The sequence below is a fragment of the Aspergillus japonicus genome, assembly GCF_003184785.1.
Source record: "Aspergillus japonicus CBS 114.51 unplaced genomic scaffold BO86scaffold_4, whole genome shotgun sequence".
Taxonomy (NCBI): domain Eukaryota; kingdom Fungi; phylum Ascomycota; class Eurotiomycetes; order Eurotiales; family Aspergillaceae; genus Aspergillus; species Aspergillus japonicus.
Genome location: NW_020291641.1, coordinates 1,094,557 through 1,116,913, shown reverse-complemented (window position 1 = coordinate 1,116,913; position 22,357 = coordinate 1,094,557). Strand labels below are relative to the sequence as shown.

Here is a 22,357-nt window from a genome sequence, read left to right as displayed (position 1 = left end):
TCGCCCCGTTGTCATAGCAAAAGTCAAAACTTTGCCTTTTGTCTGCCTTCTGTCCCCCGACGCGAAACTGAACTGTCTGACTGTCTGATTGTCTGACAGTCCGACCCTCTTCCCGAGAAACCCACTCGTTATAAACATCTCCAGACGATGTGGAGTCGACCTCTCCATGCATGGATCCTCACCGCACAGACTCCGATCACCGAGCAACCCAGCTCCGCCCCAGCAAGATACTTCGAATGTTTGCCACCCCTTACTCCTCCTAAACTTGTGAGGTCGACCCGATAAGGACCCCCGCGGGCGATACTTTTCTCTGTGCCACCCGTGTGTGTGTGTGTGGACGTGACGGAGCTTGGATGGCGTCCCAACGATCCCAGGGGACGTCGAGTCCATCTGCATCGTCAGTCTTCCTTCCTCTGGGTCGCCGAGGCTCTCGAGCATCTATTTCAACACAGGCTGAACGCGAAAGCCTAAATGCAACCCTCGATCAAATTCATAGCGCCGCCTACCAGTCCGATACCCTCACAGTTTTTAACGACTTCACCAGTCCACCGGCTCCGACCTCGGTCGTCGACGAGAAGAGCTTGTCAGGCGAGCTGCAAGGAGGTTTGAGTGGGCTGTATACTAGGTTCCGAACATCAGTGGGTGGGATTGTTGGTGGGGTGGGCAAGACATCGAACAACACCTCGACCGAAGACTCTGGCCTCAAAAGTCCGCTTCCGTCAGAACGTTCGTTCCCCAGATCTGCCCCGGACTCGGTCGCAGAGTCGCAGCATTACCATCCGGGTTCATCTCAAGGGTCAAGGTTACACTCGCCGGTGCCGGGGAACCTCTCTGCCCAAACTGGCCCGCCCCCGTCGGGACTGGCGAAGAGCTCCAAGGTTTCTTCCAAGACAACGAGTATATCCTCAAAAGCTTCCATCTTGCCACAACCGTCCTTGAAATCTCCCGTCCCGCCCTTGCCAAAGACCACAGGCAGTGCGTTGGCTGTGGACCCCACAGTCACGGAAATTCATGTAAACGCTGTCAAAGAACCACCTCTTCACTCGAGTAATGCCTCGGCCAACTTCTCCACCAACAGCTTGCAGACGGTTGACTCCGCTGGTACGGACAAGGAAGAAGGCCCTCACACTGCATCTCTAAGCTCGTCGGGCTGGAGCCAACGTCTACCGAACTCTCCTCTTATGCAGATCAAGTCGCATTCTAGCGCCTACGATGGCCAGGAAATTAGCAGATCCTCCACAGCGGGCACTCAACCCCCAGATTATTTCAGAAGATCGGAGGGACATATGGAAGTCAATTTACCTGGCCCATTGCGTAAGGCTAAAAGGTCGGTTGATCTTGGTCCAGATGGGATATCGTTGCCCCATGAACGACTAAGGTCAAACTCGGCCGCTTCTTTCAAGCCTGAAAGATCAACTGTCGCGTCTGGTTCGAGGACAAACAGCGTCGGCCAAGTCTCCAACCACGGCGAAGGATCTCTGCCTGAGGGAAAATTGCCATCGGGCATTAACGCCTCATTGCCTTTGACTGATGGTAGCTCCCAGTCGAAAGAACCAGCGAAGGCTCCTGTCAAACAGAAACCCGGCGACAGACTCTCTATATCTAGCGCCAGTCGCTTACCCGGTTATGTGGCGTCTCAAGCCTCAACAGGAGAGTCTACCTCTGGGACGCCAATACTACCTCCGTTAAATACGGCCGTGGAACGAGTTTCTAGCCAAGATGGGCGGAGTCGGCGATCTCACGGTGGAGGCGACGGCGTCATGTCTCAGCTCAGGAGCAAACTACTCAGCAAGGAGTTTTGGATGCGGGATGAGAACGCAAAGGATTGTTTCCATTGTGGAGAAACGTTTTCCACTTTCCGGCGCAAACATCACTGTCGGACCTGTGGCCAGATCTTTGATTCGAAATGTACACTTCTCATTCCGGGTGACAGGTTTGGTCAACCTGGTACCATTCGTGTCTGCAAACCCTGTGAGGCTATGATCAATGGTCATGACGATGATTCCTCCGAATTCTCCGATAGTGAACAAAGCCCTATTGTGATAAACCCTCGGGTTTCTGAGCTTGGTGCAAGTATATACTCACGCATGCCGCCGGATGATGACGACACTTCCTCTATAGTCTCTCAGTCCATCGAACATGTCATGAAGACTCCCACTATGGCCATTCCAGCAACGAGACGTGCAGGTGAAGGGCACAACCGCCGTTCTGCCGTTCTCGAGATTAGTCCTGACAGGCCACTGACTAGGCCTACCTCCTCGAGATCGTTGAAGTCTACATTGAGCGGAAGACCTCATTCTATGGGCCACAAGCGCCATCACTCGCGTCAGCAATATATTCGAAATTTTAAGCCGTTCCACGATGATAGAGCTCCATTCCAACGACGCCATGCAGATGACTCTACCCGCGAACAGCGCCTTCCCGCGTTCCATAAAGATAATATCATTGATCCTGACTTGGCACAGTATCTTTCTGATGACGCCTCCAGCGGTGATGAACAGCCCAACTTGTTGTCTGCAGTCTCCGAGGGATCATTGTCCAAGAGCGGCGGTGAAAGTGAGAGAACCACCTTTGGCGGGCTACTCGCGGCGATGAAGAAGGGCCGGTCTGCTTTCGGAGACCGGAGCACTACCAACCTTAATTTCTCTTACCGTGACGGCGATGAAGGAAGTCTTAGTAGCTCGAGAGCCGTAAACTTGCCCCGGGCTTCTCGGCGTCGCAACTTGAGCGTTGCGAGCAGTGTTCATCAGCGTCACTCCCCAAGAGCATCCAAAGATAGTGTCTTCAACCCACATGAACCGACAAATGTCGCTCATGTCTTTTCCATAGGGATTGCTCCAAGTGGGTTCAAAATGACGAGAAGCTCCTCAATGCGGGGAGCAGGCGCGCCGCCGGTTGAACTGAACAAGGCTAGTCTGCATCACGTCCGAAGACTTCTACAACAACTTCTGAAAGATGCTTCGGTGCCGAATGCGTCAAAGTGGGAAACGGCGCTCCTGCCGATCCTCTTAAAGGCAGCCGACGAGGTTGTCCCCGATGTTCAGGGTGGTGATGACATGGACATTCGTCACTACATTAAACTCAAGAAGATCTCAGGTGGTAGGCCTGGGGATACCTCATACGTTTCGGGTCTCGTCTTTACCAAGAACCTCGCACTCAAGAGTATGCCTCGAAGCATCCCGCAACCTAAAATCTTGATTATCGCGTTTCCACTTGAGTATGCACGACATCAACAGCACTTCATGAGCTTGGAACCCGTGATTCGTCAAGAACGGGAGTTCCTCGAGAATCTTGTTAGTCGCATTGCTGCTCTCCGACCAAACTTGCTCCTTGTTGAGAAGAACGTGTCTGGCCTGGCTCTCGAACTGCTGGACAAAGCCAATATCGCAACCGCGTACAATGTGAAATCGTCGGTCCTCGAAGCTGTTTCTCGCTGTACTCAGACACGAATTATAACTTCGATGGATAAGCTTGTGACCACGCCTGTGACGAGTGACTGTGGCAGCTTCGACGTCAAGACTTATGTGTACAATGGCCGGAAGAAGACATACATGTACCTGTCGGGCTGCCGCAAAGAACTCGGCTGTACAATTGTCCTGCGGGGAGGAGATGGAAACGTCCTTTCCAAGGTCAAACGGATCACTGAATTCATGGCTTATGTTGTTTACAATCTCAAGCTCGAAACATGTCTGATGCGAGACGAATTCGCGCAGATGCCGTCGTTGCCAGATATCGAGCCCGACAAGAAAAGCGAACCCGACCGAGACTCTGGCGAGAAGAAATCCAGCAATTCGTCGCAAGAAGCATTGGTGGCTCCCAGCGAGGTCGTCGAGGTACCGGATGATGTTCCCATGCCGACGTACTACGAAGAAATCATCCACGACCATGAAACAAAGATTTTGTCTGCCTCGCCGTTTGTCAAATTTGAGCCTCCCTATTTGCTCGCCAGGGCTCGGGAGATGGAGCGCAGACTGTCCTACTTGAAGCGTCTCCGTGACCAAGATCCCGACTCTGGATTGTCCTCAGATGAAAAGACGAAGGCGCAAAAGTTTATCCTCATCACTCCCGAAATGGTTCATGAGGCACCGCAAGGGGCTCCACTGAAGGTCAAGGAAGTTCTGCGTGCAGCCCATGATGCTGAATATGACCGAGCCCTTCACCATTATCAAACACAGAAACGACAGTGGGAGGCTTATGTTGCTGGGAGCGTCGGTCTTTTCGATCCTTATGCGCACCAAAACATTGTCGTTCTTTTTAGCCTTGTCTGCACTACGACATCGATTCCGTGTTCTGGTCCAGATCTTCTCGCCTTGGAATACTATAATGAACATGGCGGTGACGCGATTTTCGAACCGGATTGTACTCTTGGGCAGTATGTAGAGGATATCTGTCTACATGCCAACGCAGTTTGTACCGCGAACGGCTGCGAGAAAAGGATGTTCGAGCATCACCGTCAGTACGTTCATGGCGAAGCCCAAATAAGCATATTCACCCAGCCTTATCCCTCGAAGCTCCGCGGCCTGCAGGACACCATTTTAATGTGGAGCTGCTGCAAGGTTTGTGGCAACGAAACACAGGTCTTTCCCATGTCCGAAAGCACCTGGAAGTATTCATTCGGGAAGTATTTGGAGCTTTCATTCTGGAACAAGAATTTGCATGCCCGAGCGGGCGTTTGCCCTCACGACTTACAGCGAGATCATCTCCGTTTCTTTGGTTTCAAGGATATTGCCATCCGCATTCACTACGATACCATTAATTTGCTTGAAATCATTGTTCCTCGAACTCGAGTTACCTGGAAAGTGGACAATGACCTCAAACTCAGGAACGAGATCTATCAAAGAATGGAACAACGCATCGGTAGATTCATGACCTCGGTAAAGGCTAGGTTGAAGGGCATCAACGTCGAAAGCGTGATTCCAAAATTGGCGGAAGACTGCAAGAAGGAGATTGAGAACCTGAACCGGAAGGCAAATGAGGATAGCGTCATGATTGTCAAGCAGCTCCAAGAGAAGTACACCAATTCCCAGTATTGGGAGGTCATACCTTTGAACGAAGTCCTCCGAGCGGTCCAGGAAAAGGTTGTTGAATGGGACACTGCTTTCGCTGAATTCGAGAAGAATTTCTTCCCTTCGGAGAAAGATATCCGACGTCTAGCAACTTTACAACTCAAGAAAATATTCTTGGACAGGGATGCTACTTCCATATCCTCCAACGAAGAGCCTCCAACAACCCCAACCGAAATTGAATGCGGACAAAGTCTCGAATCAGAAAAGATCCGTCAAGCACGTCGCATGACCCTTTCCCCCGAAAAGGCTCAGGACGTTCTCGTTTCGGTTGTCGAGGAACACTCGAACAGAAAGGATGTAGCTCACAGCCAGGGAAGTGAGTTGAGCAGAGAGGATATCGACTCCTCGGCCATCTCAACTAGCCCCGTAAGCTCACGTTTCTCTCCTCCCCAGGCCGAGCTCGCGGCAGAGAAGGAGGTCCAACACCTCGATCTCGCAACGCCATTGGCTCAGCCTGAACATTCAGTCTTAATGCCTTCTGTGGCAAGCTCATTAGAGACGGTGGAGACCCATCTGCCTATGGTCATTCCCACAGCACCAGATGCGAAACCCACGGAGACTCCATCTCCTGATGAATCAAATACTCACACAAGGAAGAAAAGCGAAGACGTGACCAAAGTCACTCCTCCGAGCCGTTTGCCGTCGGCAATTCCACGACCGGCTGAAGGTCTCCTTCGGCGTAGTGGGAAGTCAGCTTCTCCGCCTTTGTTCCGCTCTCAAACACAACCAGTTCAGCCGCAAAAAGAACTAGCGTACGACGGCGTTCCTATGAGGGGCATGAAGCTTGCGCTGGGAAAGTTGAACCCGCTAGATGGGACGCCCAGTCCTCCCTTGGACTCCAAGTTTAAGCCCGGAGACAAGAAATTGTTTGGCTTTAATGCCATGCGGAACGGTAGGATGACACCCGGGCCATCTTTCATTCCACGCTCGATTCCCAATCGGAGAAACTCGCGGGTCTCAAACCTGGCGAGGCATTTCGAGCAACTGAGCCGAGAGTTCGAAAAGGAACGTCAACGCGAAAGAGCCCAGCGCGCCGCTAAAGGGGCGCATTCCCGGGCTTTCCCTCTAGCCTCCTCCAAGCCCATCGTGGAGGTGTATAAGAACGTCAAGGAAGCAGTAGAGGAGCGAGAGCCATCTGGCGAAGGAGACGAGCTTTTGTCGCGCATTCCTCTGGACCAGTCAAGCAGAAACAGTGAAGACATACTCGGGAAGGAAATGGAAGATGGCAGGAAAGACTCTATTTCTCAGGAGCTTCCTGATACAAAACCAGGCATCGAGGATGGTACTCATGAGGAGCACAACTTGTCAGACGGTGAAGCAGATGCGCACAGTGATGAAGATAGAGCATCTACCGATGATCTGCAGCGGACCGATTCGAATGAAGAGATAAAGGGATCTCCTGAAGATGAGCAAATGGACCTCAAGGAGTTCCCGAAACATGAAAGAAGCACACTCTTGAAGATGCTGACGAACTTCTGGTCCGAGCGGTCTGCCAGTGGTTGGACTCCGCTCGACTACCCACTCACCATGTCCGACCACGTCTTCGCTGATTGTGACATTATCGTTCGTGAGGATGAACCAAGCTCACTGATAGCGTTCGCGCTAGATTCGTCCGATTACAAGGAGAAGCTCACGGCCATTCAGCGGCGCTTTGAGGAACCGGAGGAGAAAGTCGCAAGCCCAGACCAGGGCACAGAGGCCTTTGAAGAAACCCGGGTGGAACACGCCCTGCTGCGGTCTACCGGCACGCATCTCAAGTACCAATTCCAAGAAGGCCAGGCTAAGATGCTTTGTAAGATCTTCTACGCCGAACAGTTCGACGCGCTACGAAGAAAGTGCGGTGTCGCGGAGCGGATCGTGGAGTCCCTCTCCCGTTGCGCGAAATGGGACTCGAAAGGAGGCAAGACGAAGTCCTTGTTCCTGAAGACCCTTGATGACCGCTTCATCCTTAAGTCATTGTCGCCCATTGAAACCCAGGCGTTCTTGAAGTTCGCCCCTGCATACTTCCAGATCATGTCTGAGGCTCTGTTCCACGAATTGCCCTCCGCAATCGCCAAGATGTTCGGATTCTACCAGGTGATCATCAAGAACCCTGCCACGGGGACGGAGTTCAATTGGTTTTTACTGTTGATGGAGAACCTGTTCTACGACCGAGTCCCTACGCGGATCTTCGACCTCAAGGGCTCGATGAGGAACCGCAAGGTGCAAAGCACCGGAGAACGCAACGAGGTGCTTCTCGACGAGAACATGGTCGACTTCATCTATGAAACGCCGCTGTTTGTCCGGGAGCATTCAAAGAAGCTGCTCAGCCAAAGTGTCTGGAACGACACCCTCTTCTTGGGTCGTCAAAATGTGATGGATTACTCTCTCATGATCGCCATCGACGAGAATCGGTCGGAACTGGTTGTCGGAGTCATCGATTGCATTCGAACCTACACGTGGGACAAAAAGCTGGAGTCCTGGATCAAGGATCGTGGCTTTGCCGGCGGTGGCAAGAACCGACCTACTGTCACCAGTCCGAAGGAGTATAAGAGTCGCTTCAGGGAGGCGATGGCCCGCTATGTACTCCAAGCACCGAGGTAGGTCACTGTTTGCCGGAATCATGCTCGTGGGACGGCGCTAACTGCTTAGTAGTTGCTGGCACCAATTCCAACAACCCCAAGCCTTCAGATACGCTCCGGTCGAGCACTACCCAAACCCGGCCAGTCACTCAGTCATCGACGGTGAGACCGCTGACGAAACGCCGCACTGAGCCATTCTGCCAGCGTCCTAAGAATGGAAACACTTATCTAATTGCGCATCATATCTTTATGAACAATACAACCAGCATGCATACATAACTGACACGACGATACGACACGAAGTGATGTATAAAAGAATCGACGTTCCTTCCTCGTTACTTATTGCGTTTTTTCGCATTGACCTACGTTTTGAATTTGCTATGATATGTGAGCGACTGAGCATGGAACACACGAAGCGGCTTTGTTTGCATTTACATATACACCGAGCTTTCCCCAAGCGGGCGACTTACTTGGTCCCTCTCCTTAATGTAATTAAATGAAACTTGATAGATTAGCCAGCGACCAGCTTGAGCATCATCATGATCATTGAACGAGACACTACTATCTACCATATGAGTCATTGATATAGAATACTAACTCTATGTACTGTATACACTTCATAGCTTTGGACAAAGAAGAATACCTTCACCGGTGAGTCAGTAGTAGTAAGTAGTAGTCGAGTCCCTCCAACCAACCGGGCACCGGGCCGGGCCAGCAAACGTACCTACAGTGTAAGTGACTTAACTTCCGTTCTCCCGACTCCTGGCGAAACTGGCTCAGGCTCCTTTTACCGGCCGATCCCGGGAAAACCCGGGTTGCCTCCACGCGGGAATTTGATTTGCCCTCCACCACAGTCACACCCACATGCATGAGGAACTTTTCCTTTTCCTTCTGTCTGGCGCATTCACTCGCATTTCACTTTCTGAAATCCTTCAGGTTGTTTCTCTTGCCTCTTCTTGCTGCTGAATGAAGTTCCTGGTGTGGATGTGTGCTTGCATGCGGGCGGCCCATACCACCACCACCAGCAGCCGCAGCATATGCATACGCATAGTAACCACATCCCGCATGTTTCCATGCGAGAATGGACAGCTGAGAATTAATGGGAGGGAAAACTGACCTCGGTCGTTCGGGGTAATCGGTTTTCCATCACATCCATGAACCCCCCTCCTTCCTTCCTCCCTTCTCTCTTCTGCTCCCCCGCAGGTCATCTTTCTTTTCTGACATTTCTTCTCTTAAATTGCAACTGCTACCCTCAGGCAGCGTTTTCACGTTTCGCACTCTTGGCGAGCGTGCTTGCTCTCCCTTGTTGAATACTAACCTAGAGCCAGGTTGGATACAAAACCAGCTTGGATACTAACATACACACACAGCTCGATCGACTACAAGGGAATGATGGGAAAGAGGAATGCATCATACTGAAGCAAATCAATTATTGACATGTGCAAGAAGGAACTAACTCATTAATTCTAGCTTTTTGGGAATCAGCAGCATCTGGGGCAAAGCGAGAAAATCCCACCCGAAGATGAACTGGCTAAGATTTCGATTTGGTCAAGAGAGATGGCAGGCAGATTACAACTGATACCTCCAGTCTGGTTTCCCACTCCACTGCGTGCGGGTCGGGGAGCAAAAGAAGAATAGACGTCTAGCAAAAACCGACATGCACTCCAGGTGCGGCTCGGTCATACCTTGCCCCGACTCATGAAACGAACCCCGACCCAGTGGACACTCGCGGTCGAGGGTCCACTACTCGGGGTCTTCCGTCGTCCGTCATCGTCGCGTTTGAAAATGAGAGAAGACCATGTGCTACGATATATCCAGAGGCACAACATCCTTGGCGCGTTAATATCCAATCGTTGTCGTTCATCGCATCATCCACCGGTCGAATGCCGGTATCCTGGGGTCGAGAATTTACTCAGACAGGCCAAGGTTCTCCTCAGCAGGGACCACACGGACGGTGTTGGTGTGGCCCTGGCCACCGCGCCAGCCCTGGACACAGACGATGTTGTCGCCCTTGTTGATGATGCCGAGCTTGAGACCGTGGTTGATACCCCACTTGAGACGGCGGTCAACATCCTCCTGCCAGATCTTGACGTTGAAGTCGGGCTTCTTCTCGGGGAAGAGGAAGGGCCAGACACCACGGTACAGGTGGGAGTACCGGGAAGCCTTGGCGTTGCGGGAGACCATGATGATGGGGCAGACGGGGCGGTACTTGGAGACATAACGAGCGGTTTGGCCGCTACATCGCATGTCAGCATATCATTCGATCCGACAGAAGCGTGACACTTACCTAGTGGTCAGGACCACGATGGCACCAGCGTTGAGTTCCAGACTGGCGCTGACGGCGGCCATGGCGATGGACTCAACAGTGTCGGTGGGGCGGGGAGCAAGGTTACGGAGCTCATCGAAGACGTTGAAGTGGGGGATGGCAACCTCGGCGAGCAAGCAGGTCTCGGACATCATCTTGACGGCCTCGGAGGGGTAGGAGCCCTTGGCGGTCTCACCGGACAACATGACACAGTCGGCACCGTCGAGAACGGCGTTGGCAACGTCGGACACCTCAGCACGAGTGGGGCGGGGGTTGTAGGTCATGGACTCGAGCATCTGGGTGGCGCAGATGACGGGCTTACCCTTGATGTTACACTTGGCGATCATCATCTTCTGGGCGATGAAGACCTTGGGGGCGGGGATCTCGATACCAAGATCACCACGGGCAACCATGACACCGTCGGTCTCCTCAAGAATCTCATCGAAGTTGTTGACACCCTGCTGGTTCTCAATCTTGGCAATGATCTGGATCTCCTTGCCCTCCTCGCCGAGGACCTCACGGATCTGACGGATGTCGCTGCCGCGGCGGATGAAGGAAGCGAAGACCATGTCGACGTCGTTCTTGACACCGAACTTCAAGTCGGCAATATCCTTCTCGGACAGAGCGGGAAGGTCGACATCAGTACCGGGCAAGTTGACACCCTTGCGGGAGGAGATGTTGCCGTTGTTCAAGCACTTGACGCGCAGGGTCTTGTCATCGACGACCTCCAGAACCTCGAAGGACAGGATACCATCATCGACGTAGATGAGCTTGCCGGGAGCAATCACCTTGGTGATGTTCTTGTAGTCAAGGTACCTACAAGGATGTCGATCAGTCTTCGTCGACTCGAGTGCGCCCAGCGGAGTGACTTACATGTTCTTGTCATCACTGGCAGTAGCATATTGCTCATCAGTGGTGATGTTCAGCTCGTGGCCAGCCTTGATGGGGATATCGGCGTCGCCGACGGTGTTTCCGGTACGGATCTCAGGTCCTTTCTACGGTCGGGTCAGATGCGTTGTTCGTGACGCCTGGTTAGAAGCACTTACGGTATCAAGAGCAATAGCCAGAGGACGGCCCTCCTGGGTGCGAGCAGCCTCGCGGGCGTTGTCGATGACGGATTGGTGGTACTGTCGAAATCAGCATCAGGACGGAGCGGTGGCTTCAGGCCGACTACTCACCTCGTAGGAACCGTGGGAGAAGTTCATGCGGACGACGTTCAGACCAGCTGGATTACAGGTTAATTCCCAGAAGCTCCCCGAGTCGGATACTGTTTAACGTACCTCTGCGGAGCATGTTAATCTTCTCGGCGGAGTTGGTCTTGGGACCTAGAAGCGGGGCAATGTCAGTTACAGACGAAATCATGGTCGCTGAAGCTCTACTGCAAGACAATCAATGCAGAGCGCCTGGAGGATGAGCGTACCGATGGTTCCGATGATGGAGGTGCGGCGGAAGTTCTTGGAGGGGACCATCTCCGTGTTGAGCTTGGAGTGCCACTCCAGCTTCATACGGTTGCTCAGATGGTCGAGAGAGGAACTGGCGGCCATTTTGGATAAGGTAGGTATCTGTACTGAACCGGATGGAAAAGTATCAGAAGAGGTGAGTGAAATTGGAGAGAGGAGGAGAGGTTTGGACAGAAAGGAAGAGAGGAAGAGGAGGAGGAGGAGGAGGAAGAGAAGAAGAAGAGAGAGAGTGGGGTGGGGGGTGGGAGGAAAGATAGGAAAGAAAAGATGAACAGCGGCGGATCCGGTGAGTGAGCGACCGACTAGAGCAAGTCGAGAGGGGTGTGGGTGAGTGGGTGAGTGGTCCGTTCTTCGGTCTGGAAAAATGTTGGCAGCCGTTTTTTCCAGGTTGCTCTGCTCCCCCTTTGAGCTTCTCGGTCGGTTTCCCCACGGGTACGGAGTAGCTGGCCTTCGTTTCTACGTAACTGAACTCATTGCTATTATTAATGGCTGGTCGTTCAAGGCAACTTGGACTTATCTACTCTATACCTCACCAGAAACCATCCCAATAACTAGGAGGATCATCCTCTGCTTAACCAGCATCCCGAGTCCCTCAGTCCAGTCTGCCAGCTACCGTGTACATCTCCGTCCAGTACTAGATAATTCTGTATGGAAACCCCGCCGCCAACCGGAGCGGAATCCTCAGGCACACCTCCCTGGCAACTCTCCCAATTCGGTTCCATGTTGAGGATGATCCATGATCCATGAGGTTTCACCCTATCAACTCCATCGTAGCCTCCTAGTCTACTACCAGCCATTGTCTCTTGGTGCTTTCCGTCCAGAACCAGCTTGCCCCGATGGATCAAGGACCACATGACAAAACCACTGGAGGAGACTCCCTCCCCCACCATGCCCATCACTTCGATCAATCAGGGGCCGCAGAGGACGAATCTCCCATCTTTTTGCTGGGCACATGGAGCCGAAGTGGATGAGACCAGCCCGTAGGGCTGAACAATATCCCTCAGCACTGTACAAAGACAATCAGCCCAGTTTTGAAACATGGCGAGTATGCAAACCGATTTCGTGTGTGTGACTCTCCTTCCGGGAACTGCTGATCGGAGACCTCCGTCACTCTCACACACACACTCGGGCGGCCAAGAGCAGTATCAGTAGACGTCTCTCTTTACGCAAGCCAACCATGCACATCCGATCATCACTACCTCACATTCCATCATACGGGAGTCTATCTGTATGGTGTATAGCGAGCTGTACGTACTTCGGACCTCAGCATCATTTATTTTCTTCCATCTCCGATTGGCCAGACTGAACCTCGCCAACCAGGCATCTCCGATGTCTTCACTGCAAGGTTGATAGCAAGCTGGAGCTCAGCCCAGGCTCGGTTGCCGACTCGGGACTCCCGGTGAACCTGCCCTGCCATTCAAACCACCTCTGTTGCCTCAGAGACCAGGCCGCAACTGGCCCTCCGCGGCGGCCCGCACTTGGCTTTCTCCGTCTAAGCCCCGGTGCGCGGAGTTTCTGGCCTGCCCGGCACGCACGGCAGTTACTCCGGTCCACCCAGGTGGTTTGTTGTTTCCGTTGGGTGTTGGTGCCTTGGGGTTTGAAAGGGCGTGTGCTTTGGCGTTTTGCTTTCTGCTGCGGTACATTACTTATATCACACTGTAGGAGTCTTGGTGTTTGATCCGGGTATTCGTGGCCTGTTACTTGATGTGTAGTGTTTCAATGAGATGATGCCATGGATCCCTCATGGGTTGTATTGCGTTCGTCAGGCTCTATGATAGTCGTTGCATATCGGGTTCAACGCAAACCCCGAGGTCCTCAATTGCGGATCGCAGACTACTTACTCATCAAGTATGTCTTTCGTTCAGAGCACTATCTTCGGCGGCAGTTGCTACCTAGAGTAGTTATACTAAGCTGTGTTCCTCGACCTCGACATAATCGATATAGTGCATAAGTGCTGGTTCTTCAGCTCTCTGCCCCAGGTGATGCGACAAGAGATACTGTTGTACTCTACATACTATTATCTGCAAGACTCCTGCAGCGTGCATCCAGCACCATACCCATTTCCTCAATCAAAAGCAGTTCCAAGCGGGGATAAACTCCACAGTGTGAATGGACAATGACTCGCCTCTTGAGTTCAGATCTCAGATCTCACACATCAAAAGATCCCCCCTTCCAAAGAGACACCAACAACCCCGGCACAGCCACAAACAAGCCACCCAGCCACCCCACGTGAACCTTGAACCCAGCCACCCACCCCCAGCCCCGTCTCCCTCCTCAGGGCTCCCTCACCGCCTTTCCACAATTCTCACAGGTGCCTAAAACACTGGCACTGCAGTCCACGTCATGTGCCCGCGAAGCACGTGAACCCCTTCCCGCAGGCAGGCGGGCGGGCGGGCTTTCTCCTCCCTCCATCGTTCCCAACTCCAGCTCCTCACGTCTCCGCTCCGAACCAGCTATCGGCAGCGCTTCGCTCTAACAAATAAGTCTGAAAAGAAGGCTTGCTTGAGAAACGTGAGGTTCCTGGGTTCTGTTACTTGTCAGGTTAGAGAGAAAGTGTGTGTGTGTCAAGCTAACCGGCGCAAATATCCAGTGTCTTCCCCTCTTCTCCTCCCCCGGCTTGTCAACTATCGATTGTCGATCTTCTTGATCTCTACTTCGATCGTACCATACCACGCGCGCACGCACGCAGAATTCAAGATGGTGGGTTTTTGCTGCCGTTTTTCACCAAGAATAGGAAACTGGGGGGATAGCATACGCGAACCGGGGAGAGAAGTGTACTGATTTCTGACCGGTGGGTCGGGCTACTAGTTGGGTCGTCTCAGTCATTACGCTTTTGATGCGGTGCTTAGTACGTTTCTTTCCGTTCCTTTCTCTCATCGTGCTGCCCCAGGCAGGAGGCAGAAGTTTGGATCAGCCCTCAAACAAAACATGCTAACCCGACTTCGCTTCTACCAGTCTCCGCCTTTCTGGCCGGTATCAAGCGGTCGACTGGATTAACGTAATAACCCCCTCTTACTTTCCGCGCAGGTGCAGTTCGCGCACCTCTCAACCTCGGATAGTTGAGGCTGGGTTACTTTCAACCTCGTACATCAAGCTAACTCCCATTCCTCACGCCTGCCCCTGTCCCGGGTTGTGCGTGGGGTCCTTCACAGCCCCAGTCTCGAAACCGACAAAATCACCGATAACAAGGATTTCAAGCAGTGGATCGACAAATACCTCGGCGTGGGCGAGTGGGTGATGGACCAGTCCGTTGCCGTCCTCGGGTCGACCAGCTGGTTTGAGCGGAGACGGTAAAGGTTGATCGTCGTCGGCGGCTGAGTCGGCTGCCCCTCTTTCTTTCCTCTGTTTCGGCCTAGATGAAGTGGCAGGGTCGGTGAACTTGGAACGGAACTTCGATGTCGAAATCGGTTGCAGCGCCCCTTTACACGCCTGTTTCGGTTATGGTCGGCAGGATAGAGGAAAGAACTCCCCCTCTTCTTGCCCGTCAAGCCCGGGTGATCCTCCACGCGTCCGGGTCGGTTTCTTATATGCATGGTGATCGTACGGCGGGGATGCCGCTCGGTTGATGTTGCAACAGCAAAGCTTGGCGTTAGGAATATCCTTCATTATTTGTGCACCTTGAGTCGTCTCTTCACTCATGTACTTGACACTGGCGCTCTCCTCGATACAAGCAATGTACATAAACTCATGTCGATAGCAAACAGTTATCGTACCACGCCTGGTTTATCCACAACAACCGATGCATATCTCGACTACAGTCTTCCTTCGCAGTGTGGCTGGGCTGTGAATGCAAGCGATATCACTGAGACTTGAGCCCCCATCCCAAGAGCCAATGGCTGCACTGCCATAAAAGGGTCGGTTACTCTACCACGGTGCTCAGCTCTGGCCCACATCCGTTATTGAAGCGGCAACGTGCTTCAATGTAAGACACCAAAGCAATGTGATTGGGTAGGTATCAGGATTGGAGCGGAGTAGATAAATGACATGATGCGCCCATACGTAATGTTTCGGACAACTCGGCCTCACGTTTGGAGTAGTGCATCAACATCAAGTCGGCGGTAGTAAGAGATGTGGCCCATGGTTTCCCAATAGTGAGCCACACAGTCCGTTGAAAGCAGGATCAACTGGGACGAGATGAACGTGTCTGGAAACTCGGGTCAGAGTAGACAAACACTTGATTAGATACGATAGTTCTTACCATCACGGAAGCCAAGGCCTGCCACATGGCCTTGGCTGCGCACAATTCTTGCCCCTTGGAAAAGGCCTTCGTCAGCGATCCGCACCAGACCGCCAGGGCCGATGTCATCAGCTGCAAAGGAGATCTCCCCTCGTGGTACGTTTGGGTCCCCTGTCAGCTTGATAGCCTCGAGGCTCCCCTGTAGCGTCGCTTCGCCGTCAGTCGGCTCGGCCGCCGCGAGCGATCCATCGCGGTCGCGTTGCAGAACAAGCAGAAATTCGCAGCCGTGCGCCGAATAATCGCCAACCCAAATGCCTTGGTATGGCTTGCGCGGTGTTGGTGTGTACACTTCCGGGTCGAGCGTGGCAAATGTCGAAAGGGTCTCATTCCGACCTGCGGCGAAGATGGGAATTCCCAGACGAAAATGCGCCCATCTTCGGATTCGGAAACCATACTCGGACATCTCCTCCAGCTGTCGAGGATTGCGCTCCCACTCTGGTAGCTGCTGCTCGACATCACGATAGACTCGATGATTGCTCGGAATGGTCGGTGGTGGCCACTGCTGACTGCCATCGAGGTCTGGAGGCAGATATTTCGAGCAGGGTGAAAAGGCATTGAAGACATGCTGCATCTCAAGAGCCATCGGCATGCGAATCTCTCCCTGTAGATAGCGTGGCCGCCCCTCGCGCTGGGGTTTCAACAAAAGGACGGGGTCGTCCAACCATAGACTGACCCTCGGATCAAAGCTTTGTATGATGACATCTGGGTTCCAGTCCCATATTTGGAACTGGTGAGAGCGTCGCTCTGCGATGACCCGGTAGGCCTCGATCACCCCGCGTCGATGATCATACCGCGCCAGAATCAGATTTCCTGTATGTTCTGTGTCGGAGAACCAGATTTTATGCTTAGGAATAAACCAGCAGGGATGATGGGCAATGTAGAGGCTACGGAAGGAGTCGAAAAGGCCAGGGTCATGGATAGGCTCGGGTAAGTAAGAGTTGATCAGGTTCAACCACAGTAGCTCGTTATCGACGTGATCAGCGAGAGAGCGACAGGTAACGGCTACACGAGCAAGCTCTTGGGCTGACAGATACGCCAGAATCTGCTGGACGAGTTCTGGGGGGAGCTTTAGGATGGAACTTTCCATGATGTCTTCAGTCTCGGAGGTAAGGTCGGCTATGGAGGACTGGAGCCCGTCTTTCTGCTCGGTTGAAGTCTGTGGTGGTTCGCCCAAAGCAGCCTGGCTCGAATACCAACTGGCTGACGCAGTGGCCATCGCAGTGGCTTGGGCGTGGAGAAAGACTATGAAGCGTGTGGCGAGGGGACAGCCAACTTCAGAGATGACAGCTCGCAGAGGGTGCCGAGGAGGAAAAGGAGATATCTAGACAAAGACGATCTGCATGTTTTAAGTTAGTGTTAGTTAGGGATTGTTGCTTCTTCGACGGGCGAGGGGAGAGAGCCAGATCGCATGACATCACCCGCAGCAGGCCCGCATCACCTCATCATCCACGCAGCAGAGACCGTGCAACGCTGTTACCAGGACATTTGAGTCAAGAGAAGTAAGGGAGCTCGATCAATTGATAGCGTGCAGGGTCTCGCATGGAAACGAACCCAAAGTTCGGGATGAAGTTGGGGCACGACGGTCATTTACTCTGGTCAGAGGGAGAGGGATGCGCAGAGCCAAATTTCGTTCCCTGGGAGCGATAAGATAGCAGCTACCGCCACTGCAGCGGTAGAGTGTGTAATCTGACAGGGGGAGGAGGCCTTTGTCCTCAGGCTCCAGACTGATAAGTGCCCGACCTATGGGGTTCCATGTTCCGTATGAGTGGTTGATCCACTGCAACCATCCATCAATGGATCTGAGCTGATGACGCAGAAGTGATAGGTAACTTGTACACACACAGAGAGAACTGCCTCAACCGCCAGGCACGACGGCAGTCACCTGATGCGCGCAAGGCACGGGAGGGCTCCAGGCTCCAGGCTCCAGGCTAAGCCCAGCTCGGGATGTTGTTTACGCTTTCCCAATCGAGACATGGCCCGGGGTCCATCACGCGTAAGGAAGGCACGCACTCGCACTCGCCCTCGGCACGATCGACCCCTTGCCTAATGTAGCAAAATCATATCAAAATATCCAAATATACTTTGTCCCCGGTTGCCTCCAGGTTGCGGTTCCATGCTTTGTCGCGCTCTGTTGCCTTCGTTGTTCGGTAATATATCACCTTTTATGCACTCAACTGCACCACTGCACTTTCGTGTGGATTGCAACACGTTTCTATTATTATTTTCTCCTGGTGAAATCCACTGATAGATAGATACTATTCTCACTGATCTTCCATTGTTGTACGACCTAAGCGCGTTCTGTACCCCGCCGGGCCAATACGCAATGGTCGTTGAGACAAGACAGCAGTCCGGGCGCAAACGCCGAGTTAGTTCTGTCTCCGGTCCAGAGCCTCAATCATCAGCTTCCATTCAACAAACGATTCGTCAGTTCAATAGCTCTCATGCCACAGCTACTCCTTCCAAGAGTCGGCGACAGCCGAGGAAGAAGGTCCGCTTCTCCGATCCAGGCCCTCAGCTACACGACGGGTCGGACTATGGAACTGGACTCACCCCCGCCATGCTACGCACCTCCTTTGAAGAACGGGCGGATATAGATCCTTTGACTAGCTCCCCAAGTCGCCGCTCGCGACGCCATTCCACGCCACTCCGGAAGACCCGCCTGCAGTCGAACTCCCCGGCATCCTCTTCGTCAGCAGGCGTGGAACAGGTGTTCCAATTTACGCCACTTCGACAGCTTCTGGACTCGCGAACCCAACGAAGAATCCGACGAGTAGGGTTAAGTGATGAGATTAACCAATTGGAGCGCGAGAAGAGGGACGCAGCACGTTATGAGCGGACCTTGCAGACATTGCTGCAGGAACGTGACTCTTTGAAGCAAGAGCTGGATGCGGTCAAGCAAATCGAGCACCTGCCGAGATGTGCATCGCTAGAACCGGCCGACGGTCCCTCATGCGACGCCCCTCGGTCACTAGCCGAGCGTCTGGAGTCTGAGAATCATCGATTAAGACAGGAGCTATCTTTCTCCAGGGGTGATCTCATAGACAGCTCCAGTGTGGCCAACACCGAGAACGACACAATCATTGTTAATGAAAGCGAATTTGACGGAGAGACGATGCTTATCTCGAACTCACCTGATCTCAGATCTCTATGGAAAAATCAACGCTTTGATATGGATGATTGTGAGCTTTTGCGAAGAGGGGGCCCAAATGCGGATGCGGAAACCCAATTTTCCCTTCCTGGCCATGACTCTGAGGCAGAAATCAATGCCCTTTTTGCAGACCTGGAAACTGCTAGGAGAGAGAAACGCGCCCTCTTCGAAGCATGCCGCTTTCGCATTGCGTCCTTTGGTGGAACCAAGCTGGAGCCTCATCTTCATCGAGCGTCCCCACCGCCAGACTTCGTAGATCAACTGATACCAAGTCTGGCGGAGACCCTTGGTCGAGCTTCGGATGCCACGCAGTCACTAAATTCTATCAAAGAGGAGTTGTCAGAAATGGGATTTCCCGGAGTACACGCCGAAGAGATCATTGCGGACATGCGCGATCAGTTTCGCTCCGCACGCTTGCGTCTTGAACGAGCGGTTCCTGGTGAGACACCGAATACAGGCTTGAATGACGGCTGCGCGACTCTTAGTGCTTTGGTCAAAAGAATTGAGATCCTGATCAAAAGCTTAGGAGATGAGCGCGCAAGGGCTCTGGGATCTAGTGATAGGGAAAGAGCCCTTCGTGTTCAATTCGACAAGCTCCTGGCTCGTTATGAAGATGCGAGCAAGAAGATCAGCGGCCTTGAAGAGTCCATTGCCGGCTCTGCTAGCGACATGCTCCATACACGAATGCGGATGCAAGAGCTAGAAAAGGAAGGAGAGGAGCAAGCTGTAGGCATCGACAGGCTCAATGCCGCGCTTAGCAGGTATCGCGAGGAGATCAGAGGCCTAGAAACACTTGTCACAGAATTAGAATCAGATAAAGTCACAAACGGCGACATTTACAGTCAGCAGGTGTCGAAGCTTCAACTACAAGTCACTGAACAGGAAGACGCCCGTCGCGTCGCTGAGGGTACGGTTGCAGAGTGTGAAGCCCGCATCCGCGAATTGGAAGACACCGTTGAACAAAACCGTGCTCGATCGTGCCAGCTGAGCGTCAGAGTGGAGACCCTGGAGTTGGAGCGCCAGAAGGCAATGGAGCGCCTCGAACAGGAAGCGGCGGAGCAACTTGAACGATGTGAGAAGGAGATTGGATGCCTCAATGTTGTCGTTGCAGAGCTCAACACCTCCCTCGCGGGTGCCAAGTCAGAGATTGCTAGTTTACGGCGGAGCAACGTGGGATTGGAGCACCAGCTGCGGCTCGAGACCGAAGCCAGGGACAATCTTCTGGAGACATGGGCGGCGGAGCAAGCACGTGCATTTGCCCACATGAAAGAGACCGTCAGCAACGAGCGTCGCAAGGCCAGGGTCCGAGCCGCCAACTGGGAGCTTCGGTCTGATGAACTGCAGTCGGAAAGTACCACACTGGCCAGCGAGCCTATCACCCCGGTCAGCATGAACCGATTTGTCGATGTGGAGGCTGGACGGGGAGAGCACCGCAAGCGGCTGGACAGTGGCATTGGAATTCTCACCGATGAGCCCGAGGAGGATGCAGATGCGGGCGCGGATATGCAGGTGTTGCTGCCCTCGGACCCGGCTGACCTATAAGCATTTTCCATTTACTACAATATTTACAGCTAGACCATGTAGCGTCTGGCTGTCATGCATGTACCGGTTCGGTTTGGGATGACAGATCTGTGTTTGGGTTCTGTTTGGTGTCTTGATAATGAGGTCTGGTTTTTGTTTTGGAATATATCTTTAGTTTTCACATTGACCACGTGTGAACCAGTTGAGTGAGACGCTATGAGCCGTAGACTCTGTATGTCGTACGAGTTATGAATAACATAGAGACGCCTTAAACTTATTCTTGCATGTTGTAGATATTCAGCATCAGTACTCCGTACGACAATACTAGTAGTATAGTAAGAAGCTGCTGTTCATGCCTTAGGATAAGGTTGATCCCGCGTGGGGGCGGAAGGTGTCCCTGTTGCGTGGTTTGGTTGCCCCGGCAAACAAACGGTTCTAGGTTTCCTGCTGGGACGGTCAATTCTGTCCGTACTGTCGTACTGACTCAAGCCAACATTGAAATACTGAGGACGGCTATGGCACGTGGCATGCAAGGACCTTGTACTGGGCTGGGCGAACAAGAACAAAAAGGGTTGGTGTGATTGCTTGGATGATTCAGCTGGACAAGACAGGCAGCAAGCAGCGTGGAAAAAGGAGGTGTGGAGTATAACTGGGATACAGGGTGTTAAGTCAAGTCAAGCGATCAGGGTCGAACAACTAAGTCTACACTAGGCCAGCAGAGTCCTTCCACGAATGATTCTAGAAGAGCGCTAAAGCACAGTCCGGTGTCAATGGTATTACGATCGTCCCCCCTCCCATCCCCATCGGTTGGTCCTGATTCCTGCGACCCCTCTTCCATGCAGGGACACGATGGTCAGGTACGTTGTCTACTGTAAGCTGCAATGCATAAGCCATGCGGGACGGGGCAGGCAGACAGATAGACAGATAGACACATTGTCAGTCAGTGCCAACGATACCACACAACAGTTATGGAGCGCTTGGGCGCTCATGTCTCCTGATCACTCTGCGGTAGACTACTGGTCCTTCCCAAGGCCATGTTGGCCCGGGGGTTGTGTGCAAGTGCTCCCTGGGAAGCTATGCATGCAGTGCAATGGTGTGCCTTTCAGGCAGTGGTGAACGACCATGGTCGCTGATTCGCTCGTGGGGGAGCTGCAAGCTGGCCTTTAGTCTAGGGGCGTGGGGTGACTTTTCGGCGACTGCAGGAGATTGCAGGGAGCTCGGCCACTAGTATCACTGAGTACCAGTGCGAAGTAACTTAGAGGATAGCGCGCCTCTGGATCGAGAGATTCTGGGGGGAGGGGGGAACAGGAGTATGCGACAATGGGTGTCACTTGGGACAGGAAGAAAGGGAGAAATTGGTTCAAGTTCCAAGCACACTGGAGAGACGTTTCACAGGGCCCCCAGAGAGGGGTTGTTTCAAACGGGCTTCGATCTGCGTCAGCAATAAAGTTCTGGCAGAGAAAGGAAAAGCTGTTAGCAAGGGAGGCGCCATCATTGTTGAATGATGGCTGATTCAAAGGCGACGAAGTGTAAAGAATTAAAAGGCGCCGGGGAATGAATGTGTTGTTGACCACCGTTTGTCTTTTCTTTCTGAGAGGAGACCAATAGTGCGTGGAACTATTATGCAGGAGTATCCACTAAAAGGAAGGAAGGAAAGAAGGAGAAGAGAGGGATGAAGTGATAATTGGAATAATGGTAATTGTTCTGTCTGTTCTGTTCTGTTCTGTTCTGTTTCTTGTTTCGTTGTTTCAATCAAAGTGAAGCCGCGGATCCGACCCCTGAAAACCAAGAACCGTGCCTGAGGCCGGTGTCCGGCTCATCTCCACTTTTCGACCCGTTCTCGCCTTCTGGCTTCCTTCTCTTCTTCTTCTGCTGTTTCGGCTGCTGTGACTGCCTCTCTCCTCTTTCTCTTCTCCTTCTCTTCTCCTCCTCTTCTTCCTCCTCCTTCTTTGCATTCTTCTTTCACTCCTCAAACCATGGTTACTGGAAAATAGCCATCCCTGATTACTGGCCCAAATCACTCAATGCTCTGTGTTGTTGTTGCTCACCACCATGGTTC

The 22,357-nt window shown here is 52.8% G+C and overlaps 5 protein-coding genes across 5 annotated transcripts; 3 read left to right on the top strand and 2 right to left on the bottom strand.

Moving 5' to 3' along the window:
* The first annotated feature begins 93 nt into the window (after nt 1-93).
* BO86DRAFT_385780 (1-phosphatidylinositol-3-phosphate 5-kinase FAB1) lies at nt 94-8,211 on the top strand. The gene is made up of 2 exons (XM_025671185.1): nt 94-7,645; nt 7,701-8,211. Exons 1-2 carry the CDS (start codon nt 354-356, stop codon nt 7,816-7,818), a joined length of 7,410 nt encoding a protein of 2,469 aa, XP_025532209.1. The 5' UTR covers nt 94-353; the 3' UTR covers nt 7,819-8,211.
* A 1,324-nt stretch (nt 8,212-9,535) lies between these two features.
* BO86DRAFT_302915 (pyruvate kinase CDC19) lies at nt 9,536-11,476 on the bottom strand (the record flags this gene model as incomplete). The annotated part of the gene is made up of 7 exons (XM_025667554.1): nt 9,536-9,863; nt 9,915-10,748; nt 10,806-10,927; nt 10,979-11,059; nt 11,111-11,157; nt 11,213-11,257; nt 11,353-11,476. The coding sequence occupies 7 exons, from the start codon at nt 11,474-11,476 to the stop codon at nt 9,536-9,538; spliced, it is 1,581 nt and encodes a 526-aa protein (XP_025532208.1).
* A 2,506-nt stretch (nt 11,477-13,982) lies between these two features.
* Nucleotides 13,983-14,943, top strand: BO86DRAFT_385778 (DUF1748 domain-containing protein). Its single transcript, XM_025671184.1, has 4 exons — nt 13,983-14,092; nt 14,201-14,240; nt 14,348-14,390; nt 14,551-14,943. The coding sequence occupies exons 1-4, from the start codon at nt 14,090-14,092 to the stop codon at nt 14,684-14,686; spliced, it is 222 nt and encodes a 73-aa protein (XP_025532207.1). The 5' UTR covers nt 13,983-14,089; the 3' UTR covers nt 14,687-14,943.
* A 226-nt stretch (nt 14,944-15,169) lies between these two features.
* On the bottom strand, nt 15,170-17,179 carry BO86DRAFT_141922 (F-box protein). Its single transcript, XM_025666214.1, has 2 exons — nt 15,591-17,179; nt 15,170-15,536 (listed from the first exon to the last, which is right to left on the bottom strand). The coding sequence occupies exons 1-2, from the start codon at nt 16,843-16,845 to the stop codon at nt 15,415-15,417; spliced, it is 1,377 nt and encodes a 458-aa protein (XP_025532206.1). The 5' UTR covers nt 16,846-17,179; the 3' UTR covers nt 15,170-15,414.
* Nucleotides 17,180-17,776: 597 nt separating this feature from the next.
* Nucleotides 17,777-20,429, top strand: BO86DRAFT_445400 (uncharacterized protein). The gene has a single exon (XM_025676448.1). It carries the CDS (start codon nt 17,953-17,955, stop codon nt 20,317-20,319), a length of 2,367 nt encoding a protein of 788 aa, XP_025532205.1. The 5' UTR covers nt 17,777-17,952; the 3' UTR covers nt 20,320-20,429.
* Nucleotides 20,430-22,357: the final 1,928 nt, after the last annotated feature.

What these genes read in the sequence shown, in the direction of transcription:
- BO86DRAFT_385780 (XM_025671185.1), top strand. Translation starts at nt 354, where the DNA reads ATGGCGTCCCAACGATCCCAGGGGACGTCGAGTCCATCTGCATCGTCA. An exon ending in TATGTACTCCAAGCACCGAG is followed by an intron (nt 7,646 to 7,700) that starts GTAGGTCACTGT and finishes ACTGCTTAGTAG; the next exon opens with TTGCTGGCACCAATTCCAAC.
- BO86DRAFT_385778 (XM_025671184.1), top strand. An exon ending in CGCTTTTGATGCGGTGCTTA is followed by an intron (nt 14,241 to 14,347) that starts GTACGTTTCTTT and finishes CGCTTCTACCAG; the next exon opens with TCTCCGCCTTTCTGGCCGGT. An exon ending in AAGCGGTCGACTGGATTAAC is followed by an intron (nt 14,391 to 14,550) that starts GTAATAACCCCC and finishes TCACAGCCCCAG; the next exon opens with TCTCGAAACCGACAAAATCA.
- BO86DRAFT_445400 (XM_025676448.1), top strand. Translation starts at nt 17,953, where the DNA reads ATGGTCGTTGAGACAAGACAGCAGTCCGGGCGCAAACGCCGAGTTAGT.
- BO86DRAFT_141922 (XM_025666214.1), bottom strand. Translation starts at nt 16,845, where the DNA reads ATGGCCACTGCGTCAGCCAGTTGGTATTCGAGCCAGGCTGCTTTGGGC. An exon ending in AGGCCTTGGCTTCCGTGATG is followed by an intron (nt 15,537 to 15,590) that starts GTAAGAACTATC and finishes CCGAGTTTCCAG; the next exon opens with ACACGTTCATCTCGTCCCAG.